The sequence below is a fragment of the Saccopteryx leptura genome, chromosome 5 (genome assembly GCF_036850995.1).
Source record: "Saccopteryx leptura isolate mSacLep1 chromosome 5, mSacLep1_pri_phased_curated, whole genome shotgun sequence".
NCBI classification, from domain to species: domain Eukaryota; kingdom Metazoa; phylum Chordata; class Mammalia; order Chiroptera; family Emballonuridae; genus Saccopteryx; species Saccopteryx leptura.
In genome coordinates, this window is record NC_089507.1 from 212815098 (window position 1) to 212834848 (window position 19751).

The 19751-nt window shown below is 54.3% G+C and overlaps 2 protein-coding genes across 5 annotated transcripts in view; one reads left to right on the forward strand and one right to left on the reverse strand.

Moving 5' to 3' along the window:
- Positions 1-16768, forward strand: part of PIGU (phosphatidylinositol glycan anchor biosynthesis class U) — a 68517-nt gene extending 51749 nt beyond the window's left edge. For all 3 annotated transcript variants that reach the window (XM_066384047.1, XM_066384048.1, XM_066384049.1), the window contains exons 11-12: positions 3008-3150; positions 16335-16768. In XM_066384047.1, the coding sequence (XP_066240144.1) occupies positions 3008-3150; positions 16335-16448 (257 nt within the window). In that variant the 3' untranslated portion in view covers positions 16449-16768. The remainder of the gene's footprint in view (positions 1-3007; positions 3151-16334) is intronic.
- Positions 16769-16946: 178 nt separating this feature from the next.
- On the reverse strand, positions 16947-18506 carry MAP1LC3A (microtubule associated protein 1 light chain 3 alpha). 2 transcript variants are annotated; one of them, XM_066384031.1, is made up of 5 exons: positions 18292-18506; positions 17956-18011; positions 17773-17879; positions 17344-17513; positions 16947-17095 (listed from the first exon to the last, which is right to left on the reverse strand). In XM_066384031.1, the coding sequence occupies exons 1-4, from the start codon at positions 18329-18331 to the stop codon at positions 17351-17353; spliced, it is 366 nt and encodes a 121-aa protein (XP_066240128.1). In that variant the 5' UTR covers positions 18332-18506; the 3' UTR covers positions 16947-17095; positions 17344-17350. The 2 variants fall into 2 exon arrangements, with proteins under 2 accessions (XP_066240128.1, XP_066240127.1); XM_066384030.1 differs by having other exon boundaries at positions 16947-17513.
- Between the last annotated feature and the right edge of the window lie 1245 nt (positions 18507-19751).

Below are 19751 nucleotides of genomic sequence, written 5' to 3' on the forward strand. Positions count from 1 at the left end.
AACATTGCTTAATAATAATAACAACGATAATTCTCAGAGCACACGTCCCTTTTCCCAGACTCCCCATTTCTGGGAGAAAGGAGGGGTCTAGGGAGGCTCGCGTCAAGGCTTTGATCTCAACTTTGAAAACCCAGGGCTGTGGAAACTCCAGATTGGAAAAGAGGATCTTGAGACCCCTCCAGGCCAGTGCTTCTAAATTGTGGGATTTCACAGACCGTTAAAATTTCAGGAAACTGATGACAGAGTTGCCAACTTTTTATTTTGCTTAAGACATTAAAACAGTCAACTGCCAGCCACTCATCTTCATTTTATAAAAGGGCTTTTTAGCAACAGCACCAACCAGCAATAAAAGAACACCTGTCATTTCTCAGAGAATGAACCTTAAATTGAAAGCATTTGGCTCTAGCAAGAACTCTGAACTGCCTGTCCTGGTCATTCTCCACGTGACACAGTGAAGTCCCTGTTACAAGCGGTGGTGGGCCTCCTGTTTGTTAAGGATCCACAGCTGGAATCCAGTTCTAAGCTTTGGTTGCATATTGTAATCACTGGGGAAGCTTCCAGAAACTGGTATGGCTTCTTGGGCCCTACCCCTGGAGACTCTGATTTACTTAGCCTGGGTGGGCTTCCCCAGATGATTTCACTTTGCAACCAAAACTGAGACTCCTGTGCGTAATCCAGTCTCCCTTCCAATGCCCGAAACCCCCAGACAGCCTTCCAGCCAAGTCTCTGTACAGCTGATAGCAGCACCCTAAGGTTCGGGCATTTCCATCTTCAGTCGCCCCAGATTCTGCCTTAGGAGAAGGGATTTCCTGAAGGTCAGGATCAGATTGGGGAAGGGAATTTGTATTCATTAAATGCCAACTGCCTGACCTGTGGTGGCGCAGTGCATAAAGCATCAACCTGGAACACTGAGGTCGCCAGTTCAAAACCCCGAGCTTGCCTGGTCAAGGTACATATGGGAGTTGATGCTTCCTGCTCCTCCCCCTTCTCTCTCTGTCTCTCTGTCTCTCTGTCTCTCTGTCTCTCTCTCTCTCTCTCCCTTCCTCCCTCCTCTCTAAAATCAATAAATTAAAAAAAAATTTTTTTAATGCCGGCTAACCAGACCCAGTGCTAGGTTTTCTTTTAATGTACTCTTTTTTTTTTCTTTTTTTACAGAGACAGGGAGTCAGAGAGAGGGATAGGTAGAGACAGACAGATGGAAACAGAGAGAGATGAGAAGCATCAATTATCAGTTTTTTATTGCGGCACCTTCGTTGTTCATTGATTGCTTTCTCATATGTGCCTTGACCGTGGGCCTTCAGCAGACCAAGTAACCCTTTGTTCAAGCCAGCGACCTTGGGTCCAAGCTGGTGAGTTTTTTGCTCAAATCAGATGAGCCCCACGCTCAAGCTGGCAATCTTGGGGTCTCGAACCTGGGTCCTCCGCATCCCAGTCCGACACTCCATCCACTGCGCCACCGCCTGGTCAGGCTTAATGTACTCTTTTAATTAATTTGTTTTAAATAATATTTATTAGTTTACTTAAAAATATAATAAAGGATAAAGAAAAAAATAGCACAGAATTCTACTGTCAGATATCCCCTATTGAATTAAAAGAAAAAATAAAGCACAGTGTAGCAGGCAGAACAATCCCCCCTTCCCACCTCCCACTCTGACTCACACCTTGAAACCTGTGATTACTCCACCTTCCTTGGCAGAAGGACCTGCAGGTGGGAAGGATATGCTGGAGTACCCAGGTGGGCCCAGTGTAATCACAAAGGCCCTTAGGAGAGGTGGGAGCAGGGGCAGATGGGAAATCTCTGCGCTCCTTGGTTTTGCCATGGACTACAATTGCTCTAAAAGCTGAAGTCTGTTCTTTAAAGAAGTGGTGAGCGAGGCCAAGAGTTCAGAGTGGTGCATTGTGAGCAGGACTTCAGCATGGCCAGTTAAAGAGGGAAGGGGTCAGGCACCAGGAACGCAGGTAGCCTCCACCTGCTGCAGAAGCAAGCCAACTAATTCGCCCAGAGCCTCCAGGGAGCGCAGCCCTGAGGATACTGTGGTTTTTCCCCTGTGAGGCCCATGTTGGACGTCTGGCCTCTAGAACTGTAAGATAAGGTTGTGGTCGTTTGTCATAGCAGAAATAGAGAGCGCAGTAATCCGCCCATGCCGGTTTTTCACAGGTTTTCCTGTTGAATTCATGTAATACTTCTATGAAATGGGCACGTTAGTCCTGTTTTAGAGCCAGGAAGCTGAGACTCAGAGCAGCTGGCTGGCAGAGCAGGGATTTTAACAAGGTCTCTCCAAGGCCGAGTCTGTGCCCCGCTGTCATGCTCTCTTTTCTCCCCTCCCCTCCCCTCTCTTTCCTTCCCTCCTTCCCCTGCACGCACCCGCCCCGCACCTGTCTGCCAGCCTGGGGACCAAGCTGAATAGCAGGTCCTCCCCAGGGCTCCATGGAGTGTCCCTAGTGGGGTTCTGCATTCCCCCTGGGGGTGGTGGGGTGATGTTAGAGAGGGTGTCAGGAGATTTTTAAATCATCTTAAGGGAGACTGAGGGACATTTGAAGAGCAAGAGAGGAGACCTAAGACATGAACTAAGGAGAATAGAAAAGTGTTTCTAAGACTCAGGGCTATAGCACCACAGACTCCCTGTGGGGCTCTAATTTCCATGGGTTCATGCTGCCCTCTCCACCCATGATCCCACGTGGTCAGCACCTTCTTGGGGAGGGAGGAGGAATTACTCCTGGACCCTCTGAGGCTGGGGGGTAGAGGGCAGTGTCTTACTGCCCAGTGCCCAGAGGCATTCACGGCATTACTAACTGTAACCTGCCAGCCCACAACGGGAGGTGCAGAGTCCAAATTAAGGACCTCCCACCGGTCTTGGGTGCAGGGAGCCACTGACTCAAGGGTCTCTAGTTGGCACCCCAGTGCGGGGTGTTCTGCCTTGGAGCTATGCGGGCCTCCTGTGGGCCACTCAGTTCTGTGGGCCGTGGGAGAGCCAGCACTGCGCTAACTGTCACCGTCTGTCTGCAGTCCTGCGCAACGTCTTTGTCCTCAGCTGCATCATTGTCGTCTGCTCCCTGCTCTTCCCGGTCCTGTGGCACCTCTGGATTTACGCAGGAAGTGCCAACTCCAACTTCTTCTATGCCATCACTCTGACCTTCAATGTTGGACAGGTAAGAGTGAAGGGCGGCATGGGAACAGGACTCATTCTGTGTCCTCAGATATTAGACCTAGGTCCTGGGTTCTGCAAACAAGGGGGCTGGGTATGAAGAAGGGGACAGCTCCGCCCCTCAGGTAGCTCACGGTCTGGAAGGCAGATAGGCATGTGAGAGCCACAGGGCAAAGTGAATTCGGCTACCCTCGACTGGGCTCCATTCTGAGCTGTGCCTCACGGGATTCTCTCAGAAGCAGCCCGTGGGACAGGGTTACTCCTGGTTCACACGTGGCAGCCAAGGCTCACGAGGTCGTCTCTGCCCGAGGTTCTTGGGGGAGTCAGGAAGGAACTTCAGGGAGTTTCTGTCTCTGAGGCCGCCTTCTTTCCGTCCCTGTGAGAGTGGGGAGGACAGAGATGGGGAGGGGAGGCTGTCCAGACCCTGGGGACAGCAGAAGCAGAGACAGGGACAGGAGGAATGGTAGGGTAGGGTCTGGCTGCTGGGGGTCTGGGGCGCATACCGCACAGCCAGGAGAAGCGGGAGAGGAGGCTGGGGGGTGGGATGGGAAAGACCAGCAGGAGCTGGGGTCTCTGAGCCGGGAAGGCCGCCCCAGTGCTGTGGGACAGTGGCTTTCAGCATCAGAACCACCAGGAGGAGCTTGTGAAAGTGCAGACTTCCTCGTGTATATGTATGAAGTCCTGTTGCTATGACTGTTACCATCATATGGCTTTGATTTTTCAAAAATAAAACAAAACAGATTTTCTAATCCCACTTCCACTGATGTTGACTCAGTAGGTGTGGAAAACAGGGTCAGAAGTTGGTATTTTTAACAAGGTCTCCCAGAGACTCTGTTGCAGGTGGTCTAGCCAGCTTCTCTGAAGGTCCCTTTCCATTGTGCTGCGTTCTCTCAGGTCAGTCTGTTCTTGCGGCGGAGGTCCTGTGGGAATCAGTTGTACTGTCAGTGTCACAGCCAGGCGTTTCCTGTGCTTAGTGGGCTGGCAGGAGGGACTGCTGGTGGCACTGAGCGGTCCCTGGGGGCGCCTGGCCAGTGAGGCTCGCTGCCGGGAAAGAAGGACGCTGGGGCTTTCACTTTGAGTGATGGGACTGTTATTTCCTGCATGGACATTTCTGGACAATGACACCAGCCCAGCTATTTGTTGTGACTTGTGAACAGTAGGAAGAGAGATGGAGGGCCCTGTGGCCTGGGTGGGACCAGGCCGGGTGGTCTGTGCTGCGTGTCATACGGTGGTGATGGATGGGGGCACTCTGCACCTCCTTCCTCTGTCCTGCAGGATTCAGCTTAGTACCTTAAAGGCATCCGAAAGGCTGTCGTGGCTCCTCCGTCTTGCTGAAACCCCCTTACTTTTCCTCTCTGAAAGCAGTGACTGGCACGTGAGGGCAGTGGGCCTGCCCCAGGATGCGGGAGGCTCGGCACGCGCCACCAAGATAGCCCAGAGCTTGTTGTCAGGTCCTGAGCGTCCCGTGTGGGTCAGGACAGCTGCAGTGATTATGAAGCATGTGTGGAACTTGCCAGATAACAGCTTTTTATGTAGCTGCCTTTGGCACCTTTCTGAAACGGGTCTCCGTAAGAGGCCTGGGAGATCTTGGCAGGTGGTCGGGTGCCATGGAGAAACTGAGTTGTTGGGGAAGGCGGTGGGGGTGGGAGCCCAAGGCCAAGTAGGTGGAGTGCATTAATGACTGCGCCCAGAGAGAAGCCAGGCTGCACTCCTGGCTTTGCCTTTTGTTTACAGTGGTCCCTCGTCTATCGCAGGAGTTAGGTCCCAGAACGCCCCACGATAGGCGAAAATCTGCGAAGTAGCAACTTATATTTATTTTATTATTTGTATATTTTTAAGGCTTTATTAACCCTCCCTACACTCTTATAAATCTTTCCCACATTTATTTTGCTTACATTACCACAAAAATAATTAAAATAATAAATACATAAAATTACCCATATATCGCAAAATCCCACGATATAGTGAAAAATCTGCAATACGAAATTAGCCATAGCCCTGGCCGGATAGCGAGCATCAGCCCAAAACGCAGAGGTTGCTGGTTCGATCCCCCGTCAGGGCACATGCAGGAACAGATTGATGTTCCTGTCTCTCTCTCTTTCTCTCTCTCTCCCTTCCTCTCTAGCTAAAATCAATAAATAAAAATTTTAAAAGAAAAGAAAATTAGATATATACAATGTAAAAATCCACAATACATTGAGACCGCGAAGAGTGAGCTGCAATATGGCGAGGGACGACTTTGTTGTCTTTTAATTTCTTTTTTAAATGTCTTTTTCATCATACAAGTAATACATGAATTCATTATTGCTGGGGAGGGAAGCATGCGGGATGAAAAGTAAAGCTCTGCCTGGGCCCCGCCCCCAGCACGGGCATGGTCACCGGGTCAGCCCTGAGTGGTGTGTCTGCTGGCTGTCCCGGCGCGTTCCCCACCGGCTCTGCGCACACATGCACACACAGAGAGCTTTTTGTTTATATAAAGAAATGACATCCTATGCTGCTGTTCTTAATGATCTCATCCCAAGCTCATTTATTTAATGGCTCTGGCGTCCGTGGTTAGGAGGTGCTGTGATGTATCTGACTGCGGGCCCCCTGCTGAGGGATGTGGAGGTGCTGCTGGCTGTTTCGCTGTAAAGGGGAGAGGCTTGCGTCCCCCTTACCCCCCCCCCACACACACACAAACACACTGCTGCATTCATGAGCCAGCATCTTGCCAGCATCTTCTAACAGATTCCAGGAGGTGGGTTTGCCGGGGCAGAGGGCCTGTGCATTGTGCGCTTGCGCAGATACTGCCTCTTTGCCCTTCGCAGGTCACACCAACCCCCAGGCGTCCCAGCGGTGGTCCAGGTGCCTGTGAGCTGTGGTTCGTTCAGGCGGCACAACTGTGTCATCGGCCTGGGTCTGGGCTCTGGAGCTCTGAGCTGGAGACAGCTCTGCGGGGTTACATGCTTCCCAGGGCTGCTGGCTTTGGCTTTGTGGCTGCCACCACCAGATCACTGAAGGGGCATGTCACAGGGCACTTATTCACCAAGGCAGGCACTCAGGTCGTGTCACTGTCTTGGAGTGCCAGCTGCGGTAGAAGAGCAGCCCTCATGAGGGCGATGCCACCCCTGCCCTCGCGCCCATTGGGAGCCACAGGGTGCTCCCTAAGTGTCTTACATCTGAGACATTTAGTGAGTTAAATGTCACCTCCTCAGAGAGCCATTTCATGAGGTTTCCTTGCCCCACTGTCTTTCTTAGCCCTCCGTTTGCTTTTCTCATAGCACTTCCCCCGGCATGGCTTTCTATGATGTACTCTTCCCTATCTGCCTCCCCCACCAGCCTGCGGGCTGCACAGCGGCAGGTATCTGCCTGTCCTACACTGCAGGGTCCCGGCTACCAGTGCTTGGCACAGGGCAGTTGTTTAGCAGATGTTTGTTGAATGAATGAATGAGCCAAAGATAGCCAGGGGGAACATGATGTGATTCATGGCCACATGTGCAGACAGTAGGCACCGGAGGAATCTAGAGGGACGAGATCAGCTTTCCTGTTGTGAGGGGTCAAGGGAAGCAGAGGGACGAGGAGCAGGAACTGGACCTTTCTGAGGGGGAAGGGAGGTCGTCTAGAAGGTGGGCAGGGTGGGAGCCAAGTCACCCCCACTGGCTGAGGTCAGTGAGTGGTCGCACTGTCCCAAACCCTTCTTTAGCATCTGGCCGAGCCTGGTCTCTGGCCATTGTAACCTCAGAGTGTCCTCTGTAGCCCAAGCCAGCCTCTGCTTCTGTCTGACCTAGAGTCAGGGCTTCACTGAAACGTATGGCATGCCGGGATGTGTACTCAGTCCCACAAGCTCATTCTTTTCAGCTCTTCTAGCTGGGACTGTGCTCAGGTCACCCGTCCTCCTTCTGTCCTCCCTGGGCAAGACAGTTGAGAGCTGCCTAGGGAACCAGAGGAGTATGGGTTTTCAGCAGGTGACCAGAGCCCGGCCCATCACTGCTGAATGGAGAGAACAGCTTGGCCTGGAGATTCTAAGACCTGCCCTGTTTGAGTTGGTTAGTGCCATACCCTCCAACAGAACAAAGTACGGGTCCATTCTTAGTTATACCAGCAGGTTAACCACTAGTGACTCAGGCCCTACTCTTTCCTCTGGGACAATTCAGTATTTTTCAGCATGTGGTATGGATCATTTGCTAATTATAATTGTGCTTCAGAGTTAGTAACCAGGAAATGCCAACAGTAAACCATCCATAGCATAGAGCAGGGGTCCCCAAACTTTTTACACAGGGGGCCAGTTCACTGTCCCTCAGACTGTTGGAGGGCCGGACTATAAAAAAAACTATGAACAAATCCCTATGCACACTGCACATATCTTATTTTAAAGTAAAAAAACAAAACGGGAACAAATACAATATTTAAAATAAAGAACAAGTAAATTTAAATCAACAAACTGACCAGTATTTCAATGGGAACTATGCTCCTCTCACTGACCACCAATGAAAGAAGTGCTCCTTCTGGAAGTGCGGCGGGGGCCGGATAAATGGCCTCAGGGGGCCGCATGCGGCCCGCGGGCCGTAGTTTGGGGACCCCTGGCATAGAGGATATGTGCGTGCACGCGCGCGTGTGTATGTGAATGTGAGTGAACATGAATGAACGTGTAGGGACGGAGGTAGATGGTCTGTTGAGATTCCCCTCCACTTCCTGACTGTGTGACCCTCAACAAGTGGTTGAATTTCTCTAGATGGCAGTTTTCTCCTACCTCTCAGAGTGTTGAAAGGATTGGATATGTCATGTGTGGGTCCTGTTGCCATTATTCATATGTTGACATGGGAAATGGCACAAACACTTTTCAAATACCCAGAGCAAATTCCTAGGAAACTATTCAGACCTACAAAACAAGGGAAGAAGAACAGTCCTCTCCTCCTTGTTTTTGACCCTGTCCTGCAGGTCAGTGACCCGCGAAAGAAGAATGGTCATCAAGGATGACACCTAAACAAAAAGGAATGCATTTAAATTTAGCTTTTTAAAAAGAGTAGGCTAAGATGACCTAGTCACCCTAATTCAACTTAAAAAAAAGGAACATAGGAATCTTTCCCCGAAATTATAATAGTGGCTAGTGTTTAAAGAGAGCTTGCTAGGGGCCAGGTTCACCGTAATCTTCTGGAGAAAAAGGTGTGTGTGTGTGTGTCTTATTGTTGGAAGTATGCTTTTTGTTTCCTCTTAATAAAACCCCATGGTGCCCACCCTCGTTTGTACATGAGAGAGGAAGCTCCTTACTAATCCTGCAAGGGTGGACTCGCCACACTGATGCAGCTCCTCCCCGACTGACCGCCCTTTCTGTTGTCTTCCTTGATTTTATCACGATGAGAAGTCACTTCCTCCGTGGGAGGCACTGTTGTGATCCCCTCACCGTACACGAGGGAGCTGAGGCTTGTGCTCTCAGTAGACGGTGGCTTCCATTAGTGCAGCCTGTGGCCTCCTCATCACAGCCACATCCCAGCATCAGGACTATCCCCTGGCTGTTTATTGATGAGTCAGTTGAGTGAGCTGGGGTTAGAAACCACATTTGATGACCAGCGTTCTCACACAATCGTGGACAACAGACCTCCCAGTTCCGGCCTCTGTTTTGGTCCAAGGTGGGCCTGGGGCAGGTTCTGCTGGAGTCCTAGGGGTCAGAGCCAGGGCCCACTTCTCTAACCTCTGTGGCTGGTCCTAAGAGCCCCCTGCTGTGTCCCACTTGCCTGCCCCTTCCCAGTGGGTCTGGAACAGCTGTGAGCTGCTCCCTCCTCATCATGGAAGCCATCCTGACCGCGCCCCGTGCTACAGGCCCTCTGTGTCCTGGCTGGCCCTGCTTTGGCCACTCTGCTCTCTGTCCCCAGGGAGGCCTGGAGTCCTGGAGCCCTGGGGTCTGGGGACCAGCCCTCTGGCATGTTGGCTTGCTCGGGCTGGCATACTCGCTCTTGGACAAATGAAGCCTCAGTCCTGTCTCCTGGAATGGCCTCTCAGCTGGCTTGCTGTGTCGTCCTGCGGACTAGGAGTGGGCAGCAGTGGACGGGTATATGCAGCCCCCACTGTGGACAGGTGGGGGCCCACGCCAGGCTATTCCTCGGGCTGTGTGTGGCCCTGGCTGTGGATGCTGGTCCATGTGGGGGACTTTGTCCTCCTGATGGGAGATGCCTGGGGCCCAGCTGGGGCCTGTGTCCAGCTAGGTGTGCATGTTCACACCGATTTCCTCACCCGGTCGGTGGCACTTGTCACCTCTCTCAGTTCATTCCTCTGTCCCTCTCACTGTCAGACCTTTAGCTCAGTCTCAGTGTCCCAGGCTTGTCTCTCACAGGCTTTCCTCCTCCTCCCCCCACAACCAGAGACAGGGAAAGCCCTGGTTAGATGTAGGGGACTCGGCCAGCCAGAGGCCTGGTCTTTGGAGGCCTGAGCATCACCCGCCCTGGCTCAGTGGCTTTAGACAAGTCACAGGACTCCTTGGGCCTAATTTACTTGCAAATATTAACTAGGTGCTTACTGTGTGCCAGGCACTGCACTAGGGTGAATGAGACACAGCCCCGACTCTGAGGAGCCCATGGTCTGTGGGTCCGGGGCAGCCGGGCAGTGCTGGGGACAGGACCAGGACAGCCGGGCAGGAGGCATCTGGAGGGGGCTGCCTCAGAGTGGGGTCCCGAGGATCCAGCCAGGTTCTCGGTGCTGAGACCTGGGGGTGGGGGTGGAGCAAGCGAGCCAGCCAGGGTGGAGCGTGGCTCTGTGGGACTGGCGAGGGCCACCTGATAGGAATGAGGCCATTTGAGGACAGCAGTGGTCAGAGCCACGTGGTCTGCATGGGCTTCATTATGCTGAGGACCAAACTGGGCCTTTGGTTTTAAGCTGAGGACAACTGAGATAAGATTCCTGAAAGCCTCGCCCTGCCCAGAAGGGGAGAGGGGAGGGGGTGTGAGCTGGAATCGGAGCACAGGGAGCAGGCCGTCTGACCCTGGCGCAGGGGGAGTCACCTGTGTCCTCAGCTCAGAGGGCGGCGTGAGGACCAGGACGGAGTTGGGCGGGGACAGCTCTCCTCAGTTGGACGGTGCCGTGTAGACACTGATGGCCACGGGAAGCAGTTTTCCTAGTCTGTGAGGTCATGCTTCCAGGACTCTCCTCTGTCTGGCTCAAATCAATTTCTATTTAAAAAAAGAAAAAGAAAATATGATTGCCATCACAGCTGGCTTTGATCTTACTCTGTGAGCCTCCAGACCCTAAGACTGAGGGCCGGTGGTTTCCCTATTATCTGTTCTGCATCTTTTTCTCTTTTTTTTTTTTTTTTTTTTTTTTATAGAGACAGAGAGAGAGTCAGAGAGAGGGATAGACAGGGACAGACAGACAGGAACGGAGAGATGAGAAGCATCAATCATTAGTTTTTCGTTTCGCATTGAGACACCTTAGTTGTTCATTGATTGCTTTCTCATACGTGCCTTGACCGCGGGCCTTCAGCAGACTGAGTAACCCCTTGCTGGAGCCAGCGACCTTGGGTCCAAGCTGGTGAGCTTTTGCTCAAACCAGATGAGCCCACGCTCAAGCTGGCGACCTCAGGGTCTCGAACCTGGGTCCTCGGCATCCCAGTCTAACGCTCTATCCACTGCGCCACCGCCTGGTCAGGCTGGTCAGGCTGTTATGCATCTTTAGAGCTAGAGAGTGGAGCCCTGTTTCCCCACCATCTCCTCCCATGAGTCCATTCAGGCCTGTGCACTGTCGGGTCACGCCAAGCCTGGGTCAGCCCCATGAGTCAGGTCAGCCCCTCTTGCTCCCAGTTTCCTAGGCCCCCGGGCAGCGTGGGCAGAGGGTGCTGCCCTTTGACCACAGAAGTGCTGGCCACATGAATTCCAAGTGCGGGCTGGCTGGTGAGTGTCAGCGTCTCCAACCTGGGGAACTGGGCCGTGCACCGGTGACGACAGCACCTGTTTCTCCAGGGAGCTGCCCCCAGGGGCCTGTGCCGGCTGAGCTGCCCCTCTGAGCCCTGCAGCTCTATTGAAGGCCTCCACTGGCTCGGCTGTCTCAGACACTTGTGCCTTTTCCAGAAAAACTATCTGCTTGGCTAAGTGATAGAGCTGGGAACGGCGAGCACCACCCACAGGGGTCAGTGCATGTGCAGTGTCAGCATGGGCCTGTAGCAGGCAGGACTCGGCCCATGGGGTGCAGCCCCCCACCCCTCCCAGCACCCTCGGTGAGGGGGTTGTAGGGTGATGGGAAGAACCAGGGTGGGGCCTCAGACAGGCGGGCAGGGTGGGCACTGCAGCCTAGATGCTCCCCTTATTCCCGTGACTCCAGGCAAGACCTTTAACCTCCAAGTTTGCTGTCTCCCAGTGGGGCCCACAAGCCTCCCCCCCCCAGAGTCGGGAAGATTCAGGGGTGTGTCTCTCAGTCAAGGGCTGGCCCACCGCAGGGGCTCAGAATGAGTTGCTTTCCCGGTCCCTCCTCCTCCCGCCCTGTGGTGGAGCATGCGCCTATCACTTCATTCTACTTCTGATCCACCCATCTCTGTCCCTGACCACCCATTACATCTTCCTTGTGACCCCAAGGGGCGCCCCAGAGCCCTCGCTGGGACACTGCCGAGGGGGTGGGGACCAGCACACGACCCCCAGACTGTCAGCCCTGGGCCAGGTCTCCACAGAGCTGGAGCAGACGCCATCCCCTTTGGTGGGGAAACCAACAGGAAATGGCTGCACGTTCGGGGTCACATGACTGAGTGTGGGGTGAGGGCAGGAGATGGAGACAGTGGCTCTCGAGGGATAAGTGGGAGCCTTTGCTTCTGCGCAGGCAGGTGGAGGGCACGTGCGTGTGTAGCCCACGCATGTGTGCGCACCTGCAGGCTGTGTGTTGAGGGCCAGGAGGATGAGGGAGGCATTGGGAGGGAGGATGGGGCGCCGAGTTGGAAGTCTAAGGAAGGGAATTGGCAGGACTTTCTGGTGGATAGCAGGAGAGGCCTTGGCCACAGTCAGGGCACTTTGAAGAACTGCTGCTTTCGGTCTCCAAAAGCACAGAGGGCCAGCAGGGACGCAGGGAGCCCCCGCTGTAGGTCAGACACTCCAGTTTATCACTTACTTGACAGATGAGGACCTGGCAGCTTAGGGAAGGGGGTGACTTGCACAGGGTCACACAGCTACTAACTCATCCATGGTGTGTCCACCGTCCCTGCCCAACTTCCCTGCCCAGACGGACAAAGGGGCTCTCGGTCTGCAGCTGCCGTGTTGGCCAAACCCAGGGTCCTCGGGGAAATCCCTGCTCCTCAGGCCAAAGGGAAAGCTTCAAGGTCAAAAGCGATTGTCTCAGCCAGCCTGCGACCAGCCCGGGGCTTCCCTCTGAGAGAGCCAACCTCCATGCCAGCCTAGTGTCCACAAGATGCCCTCACCCTGGAGGCAGGAGCAGGGCACCCACTCAGGACTAGTGACCTTCTGTTCCAGACAGACTAGGCCAGCACGCACCCTCCCCTGACACTTCATTATGAAGGTGTTCACACACCGCGAAGCTGAAAGATTGAATACTGAACACCTGTATTCCAACCACTAGACTTGATCATTAGTAATGTACTCTATTTGTGTGAGTGCTAGTTATCTATCCCTCAATCTTTTTTTTTTTTTTTTAAAGATTTTGTTTATTCATTTTAGAGAGAGGAAAGGAGTAGGGTGACAGGAAGCATCAACTCCCATATGTCCTTGACTGGGCAAGCGTAGGGTTTCGAACCAGCGACCTCAGCATTTCAGGTCAACGCTTTATCCACTGCACCACCACAGGCCAGGCTTAAAATGCATTTCAAAGTAAAATACAGGCATCAGTACATATCCTGTTAAATATTTCAGCATGTATTTCATTAGCCAGAGCTCAATGCCTATTTACATTTTCCTCATGTGAGATTTACTCAGTGAAAAACATGGACCTGCCTGACCTGTGGTGGCGCAGTGGATAAAGCATCGACCTGGAAATGCTGAGGTTGCCGGTTCAAAACCCTGGGCTTGCCCGGTCAAGGCACATATGGGAGTTGAAGCTTTCTGCTCCTCCCCTCCTTCTCTCTCTCTCTCTCTCTCTCTCTCTCTCTCTCTCCCTCTCTCTCTCCCCCCCTCTAAAAAAATGAATAAAAAAATAAAAATAATTTAAAAAAGAAAAACATGGACCTTACATGTACATTTTCTGAAGCCTTCCATTCAGCAAAATATCTTTGTGGCTCATCCATCTTGTTGCACATAAATATAGTGCGTTTAAAAAAAAAACTTTTTTAAGTTTTGGAATAATTTTAGATTGTAAACAAGGTTCTCAAAAGCCTCCAACCCAGTTTCCCGCACTAACATCTTACACGACACGTTCGTCCAAACCAAGAGTCTGAGTCTGGTTCGTTCCTGTTGAGTGAACTCCAGACTCGATGTGGCTTTCCCGTTCTCCGTGGTGTCCTCAGGATCCAGAGGAAAGCACCGTGTTACATTTAGTGTCATGTCTCCCCACATCCTCTGCTCACTTTCACTTTCCTAACTTCTCATGGCCTGGACAGTCTTGGGAACCCTGGCAAGGTAGCCTGTCAGGTGTCCCCACTTTGGGTTTGTCTGATGCTTTTCTTACCATGAGACCAGGTTGGGGTTTCTGGAACATTCAGGCAGGCAGGCTGTGCTAGGCGCGTGGTTTCCTGCTGTTACCCTTCGTCATCGGTCCGTGTAAGACTGTTCCAGGCTCCTCGAGGGGCAGGTCCCGTTTCCCTGCTCCAGCTCTGTGCTTTGGGAGTGAGTCACTAAGCCGAGCCCACCCTGGGGGGCAGGGGTAGGCCGGCAAGAATTAAGCTCCACCTCCTGGAGGAGAGAGTATCTACATATATTATTTAGAATTTTTTTGCAAGGATATCAAAAGAAATTTCCCCCATTTATGTAGTATTTAATAATGTATTGGCTGATTGTTATTAATTGGATTTTTATCAATATAATACATGTATATAATTATGAAGTTAAGGCTTAGAAGGAGAAAGAGTAACTCCCTAAGGCCTTAGTTTTACTTCTGCTACTACGGAATAACAGCTTACTCTATTTGTATTTCTTGGTTCTTTTCCCTTTCATATTTGAACGGTGTGAAACTGACGGGATTCAATTGCTTCTGAGCCGCAAAAAATGACCGTTTCATATGGTTCAACCTAACACCTAGTAGTTTGACTTGCTACTACTTGTCGAGTCGATTGTGTGTGACAGTGGAGTTGGCTCATTTTCTTTTATGAATTGTGGCTTTGCACTTGCCCCTCGTCTGACTTTACTTGGGGATCAGACCCCACCAGCTCAACCACAGCTCTGAGCCCCAGACCAGGAACCTTGGGCCGGGGGAGAGGGGCTACAGGGTGTGAGGTCAGCCTCTGCTGTGACAGCGCCCCCCAAAAAGCTGCTGTGGGGCAGGGCCGTGGGGGCTCCCTGGGCTCTACCTGCTGTACTGCTACCCTGGTGGCCGAGTCCTGTGCCCTCCGGCAGACTGGGCCGTGCATGGCCTTCAGGGTCATGGCTGCAAGGCCAGCTCCCCGGTGGCCTTAGACCGACTTTTGAACCCAGTATACCTTCATTTCCATCATCCTTCCCAACTGGCTCTGCTGGTGGTCTTGCCCCAAAGAAGGAAGAAGCCGTGGCAGGCGCTGGGCCCGAGCTCCTCCCTCAGGGCACTTTGTGCCCTCCTTCCTGCCCGCAGTGGGAGAGGTGCCCTGGACGGGGCTCGGGGTCAGAGGCCACAATCCTGGCTGAGCTCCACCTCTGACCTACTCCAAGACCCGGGGGGGTGCTCCCCTCCCCTGCTCGGGGCTTTCATCTCCCCAGCTGTGCAGAGCCTGAGAGCTGGTGGTGTCTACGGTGATCAGCCCTCCTCTCCCTCCGTGGGGCTGGGCCCTGCCCTCCTGCTGCAGGCCTGGGAGGTCTCGGAAGGTTGGGACGAACAGTTGGGAGACTGTAGGTCCAGCTGTGGGGGACCGTGGCAGATCCCTGTTCTGCTCTGTGCCTCTGAGCAGGGTGGTGAGCTCTGCTTCTAGGGGCTTTTGATCCTCTGGTTCATGAGGGAAAGCCCAGCTGGTCTGGGCACACAGGCCATGGTGGCAGAAGCACTCGGGCACCCTGAGCAGTGCAGGGGAGGGAGGCGCAGTCATCAGGCAGTCACAGAGACGAATGCCAGTCTACAATATGGATGAGTCTGTGCTTCCAGATAGAGATTAATGGGTCAAGACCCAGTTTGGGCCTGACCTGTGGTGGCACAGTGGATAAAGCGTCGACCTGGAAATGCTGAGGTTGCCGGTTCGAAACCCTGGGCTTGCCAGGTCAAGGCACATATGGGAGTTGATGCTTCCAGCTCCTCCCCCCTTCTCTCTCTCCTCTCTAAAATGAATAAATAAATTTAAAAAAAAATTTAAAAAGACCCAGTTTGGGGGTGTGGGAGGACGTCCTGAGGTGGAAAGGCCAAGTGGGCTTTGCCTAGATGAGAGGGGAGAGGGCGTTGCAGGCCGAGGAAAGAGCCAGGATGCTGCTGTGTGAGGGAAGAGGCTGTTGTGGCTGGAGCAGAGAGGGGGGAAAGGAGGGTGACGCTGGGACAAGGCAGGGACCGGGCGCCAGGCCTCCGAACCCCAGGGAGCTGATCGTCACCCTGTGAGCCCTAGGAAGCCGTTAGAGGGTTTTAACATGACCTGGCTCCTAGGGAAAAGGGACTGGGTTTGAGCTGAAGGAGCCCAGAGAGGGGACCGCTGTTGAAGTGATGGTGGCGTTGTCCAGGGTGGTCGCTGTTAAGATGGGTGGAAATGGGCAGATTTGGGAAAGTTGAGGAAGTAGAGCTGACAGGATTTAGTGGCTGTGTGAATGGGAGAAGTACCAGGCGGTCCTGTGGCCTGAGCATGTGGGTGGGAGGTGTGGGGCCCAGGTTCCCAGCGGGAGAAGCCAGTGACAGGGATGCACCCAGGAGGCCTGCGGGCACCGGAGATGAAGGGTGGAGGGGCCTCTGGTTGCAGAAGCGCTGATGAGTCTGGAGGTCAGAGGCCCGGCTCGAGGAGGAGGTGTGATGGAGGGAGGGGGGGTCCTGTGGGCACTTGTAAGGTGCCGGTGAGCCCTGCAGGGTCCAGTGTAGGTCCTGAGGGGGGCAGGGGTGCTGGCTAAAGTCTACCCAACACTTCCCCAGCTCCAAAGGGACCCAAGGTTCAAGGGGAGTTCCCGTGAAACTTCTCACCTCTCCCTCCACCCCCAGATCCTGCTGATCTCTGACTACTTCTATGCCTTCCTGCGGCGGGAGTACTACCTCACACATGGTCTCTACCTGACGGCCAAGGACGGCACGGAGGCCATGCTTGTGCTCAAGTAGGCCCAGCTCGGCCAGTGCAGCACGGACTTCAGAGGGCAGACAGGCCAGAAGCTGGGCCAAGCCCTTGCGCCAGAACTGCCGGCAGGCAAGTCCTCGGGCAGATGAGGTTCAAGTCCAGGGTCACGATCTCAGCACCAGAGGAGAGTCAAGGCTGGCAACAAGGCCGGTGGGCGCTGCCAGGAGCACCTCTACTCGGACCCCCAGTTTTTGGCTCTGCACACAAAGGCGCCCCCTCCCAGGCAGGAAAGGGGAAGCCGCAGGTGAGCAGGGTTTGTTAGGTTGTGACAACTTAATAAATTTTTCTTTTTGGTACAAAGACATCTACCCTGGGCCGCAGTGCACTGCTGGGAGGCGTGGGCCCCTAATCCTGTCCGGGTACACTGCACAGGGGCACGGTTTCTAGGACGCACACTAGGGAACAGAGACAGCTGGCCGAGAACGGCACGGGAGGGCCCCACCAGCAGCCCTCCCCACTGCCCAGACAGCTGGAGGCAAAGGGCCAGGCAGGCCAGAGCAATCTTTATTCAGAGGGACAGTGACCACAGGTCCATACACCATGCCAAGACCAGGTGAGCCAGGGGCCAGACCTTCACGGGTGGGCGGGTCCAGGCAGGAAGCAGAGCCTCGGGTGGGGCAGGGGCAGGGGCCTAAAATAAAAAAGACAAACCAGAGAGAGCAGGGGTGCTGGGGGCTGCGCCCCACCCAGCCAGCACCCGGAGGGTCAGCCCTAATGTGACAGGCCCCAGGGCTGAGTCAGATTGGTCGGTGCCCCCTAAGGGAAAGCACCCCTGCCCAGCCCCCCCCCCCCCCAGGGGCAGAGGCAGCTTAGTTCAGGATCAAGAGCTTCCTGGGCAGAGCCTAACGGGGCCCCCCATTCCCAGGCCACCCCCCCTACTGCTGGCTCAGAAGCCGAAGGTTTCCTGGGAGGCGTAGACCATGTAGAGGAAGCCGTCCTCATCCTTCTCCTGCTCGTAGATGTCCGCGATGGGCGTGGATACGCTCACCATGCTGTGCTGGTTCACCAGCAGGAAGAAGGCCTGCGTGGGGTTGAGCTGCAGGCGGCGCCTGCGGTGGACAGGAGGGCATGCCAGCGGTGAGGGTCTGGTGCAAGCTGGGTGCAGACTGGCTTCCCTGCCCCTAGTGACCCCCACTCCCGCCTTCTAGAGGCTCACCTCTGACCTGACAGCCTTGACCTTGACCTTTCCCAGCCTCCCGGATTAGGGACCTAAAAGCCCTTGCTATGCACCGTCCCTCTCAGAGGGACCTGGTCTGCTGCCCAGCCCCTCAGGATGCAGGACCCCTCCAGGGGCCGCTGCCCACGCACCGGATGATCTTGACCAGCTCGCTCATGTTGACATGGTCCGGGACCAGGAACTTGGTCTTGTCTAGGACCGGTAGCTGCTTCTCACCCTTGTAGCGTTCGATGATCACCTGGGAAGGGGCGGGGCGGGGCAGTGAGGCCGGGGCGGGGCCTGGGCGGGGCCGGCGGAGGGACCCTGGGACTCACCGGGATCTTGCTCGGGTGCTGGTCGCGGATCTGCTGCACCTCCTTACAGCGGTCGGCTGCGGGTGGGCGGGCAGAGGCGGGCCGGTGAGCTGGGCCGAGGCCCTCCGCCCAGAACGGCTGCCCCATTCGACCCACTTCCCCAGGGCCCCCGGGCCGGCAGGCAGGCCCGGACACCGGACAGGGCTGGAAGAGCCCGGCCCAGGCCCGAACCTGCCTCCCAGCCAGGGCCGGGGTCGGGTTGGCTGGAACCTGACGTCACAGGGCTGACGTCACCGGCGGCAGTGGGTCGGTTGCGCCCCCCACCCCCCCACTCTCAGACCGCCCACCCGGCCTAACCGAAGCTCCGCCGCTGCTTGAAAGGCCGATCGGAGGGCATCTCGCGGGCCCGGCGGGGCGCGCAGGCCGGAGCTACGGGGTGCAGGCGCGGGGATGTGGCGGTGGTCGGGGGCTCCGGGGGCTCCGCAGCTCGCACTCAAGGGCTCTGGGGCTCACGCTGAGCCCAGCTGTGGAGGCTCCGGGAGGTAACTCGCCCGGTGACGTCAGGTCACAACATTCCTTAAAGGGGAGGCCGCTGCGCTGCTCCCATTGGGCCGACGCAAAACCCGCCCGCCGGCCCGTGACGTCAGGGCGCTGAGAGCCTGGATTCCCGGCCCGCACCGGGAAAGGGCAGTGGCTCCCGGGGCGCGTCACAGTCACCTGACGTCATGGTCTGCGCAGCCCCTCTTCCCAAGGTCCCGGCAGAGTCCAGGCTGGATGCCCGGAAGGCTTAGACTCGCAGCTCCGGTGCCAGGGAGGTCCCGGGCCAGGCTGCGGCTCAGCATCCTCCAGTCCTGCTGTCACGGCCACCTGACAGTGCGTACTCAGTCTGTTCCGGGGACAGGACAAGGCGCTGAGGGTGACAAGCAGTGAACCAAAAAGACCTCCTCCGGGCCCACAGTTTATGGTTAGAGAAGGGAAAGGGTGGGTGAGATTAAAACACGAAAGAGCAAGTCAGTAAAAGGAAACACAGGTTGTTTTGTTATTTTAGAGGCAGGAAGGAAGGGAGAGACAGGGAGGGAGAAGGGAGAGAGGTAGAGTGGGAAACATTTGTTTCTGTAGGTGCCCTGACCCGGGATGCAACCAGCAACTTTAGCTTATTAGGACAATGCTCTTACCAGTGGAGCTTTCCGGCCAGGGCTGGGAACACAGGCTTTTTTTTTTTTTTTTTAAATACATAGAACTGGAAAATAGAGCTATTGATATTTAAGTCTCAAAGGATGAGGCAAAAGCAGATTGGACTCAGCAGGAGAGAATCTCTGAGTTGGAGAATAATTAGAAGCAATAACGACAGAAACGAGGTGATGAAACATAAAAAAGGAAGTGACTGGAATGATACAGTGAGAAGAACTCATGTCCAATCAGAATTCCAGAAGGAGAGAAAAGAATATGATAGAGGCAGTTCCTTTAGAAAAGTTGCCCAAATTGGTTAAAGACCAGGATCCTCACATAAAATCCAGAGCAGGATAAATAAAAATAAAATTGGCATCTAGGCACTTAGTGAATTTGCAGAACTGTAAAGCTAGACATAGATGGGGAAATGATGAGCAACTAAAAGGGAAGTCATCCAAACAAGCACTTAGTTGGAACATGAATAGCGATTGTGGAGTGTGGAAAGGAGCAGGGGACATAGGAGCAGGTAGGACTGGAGAGGGTGTTCGGAGTGCAGGAGTTCTAAGAAGCTTGATTTACCTGAGAGGAGGAGAGAAACAAAGATAATTGGTCCAGGTTTGTACAGTCACATATATATTTCAGACACT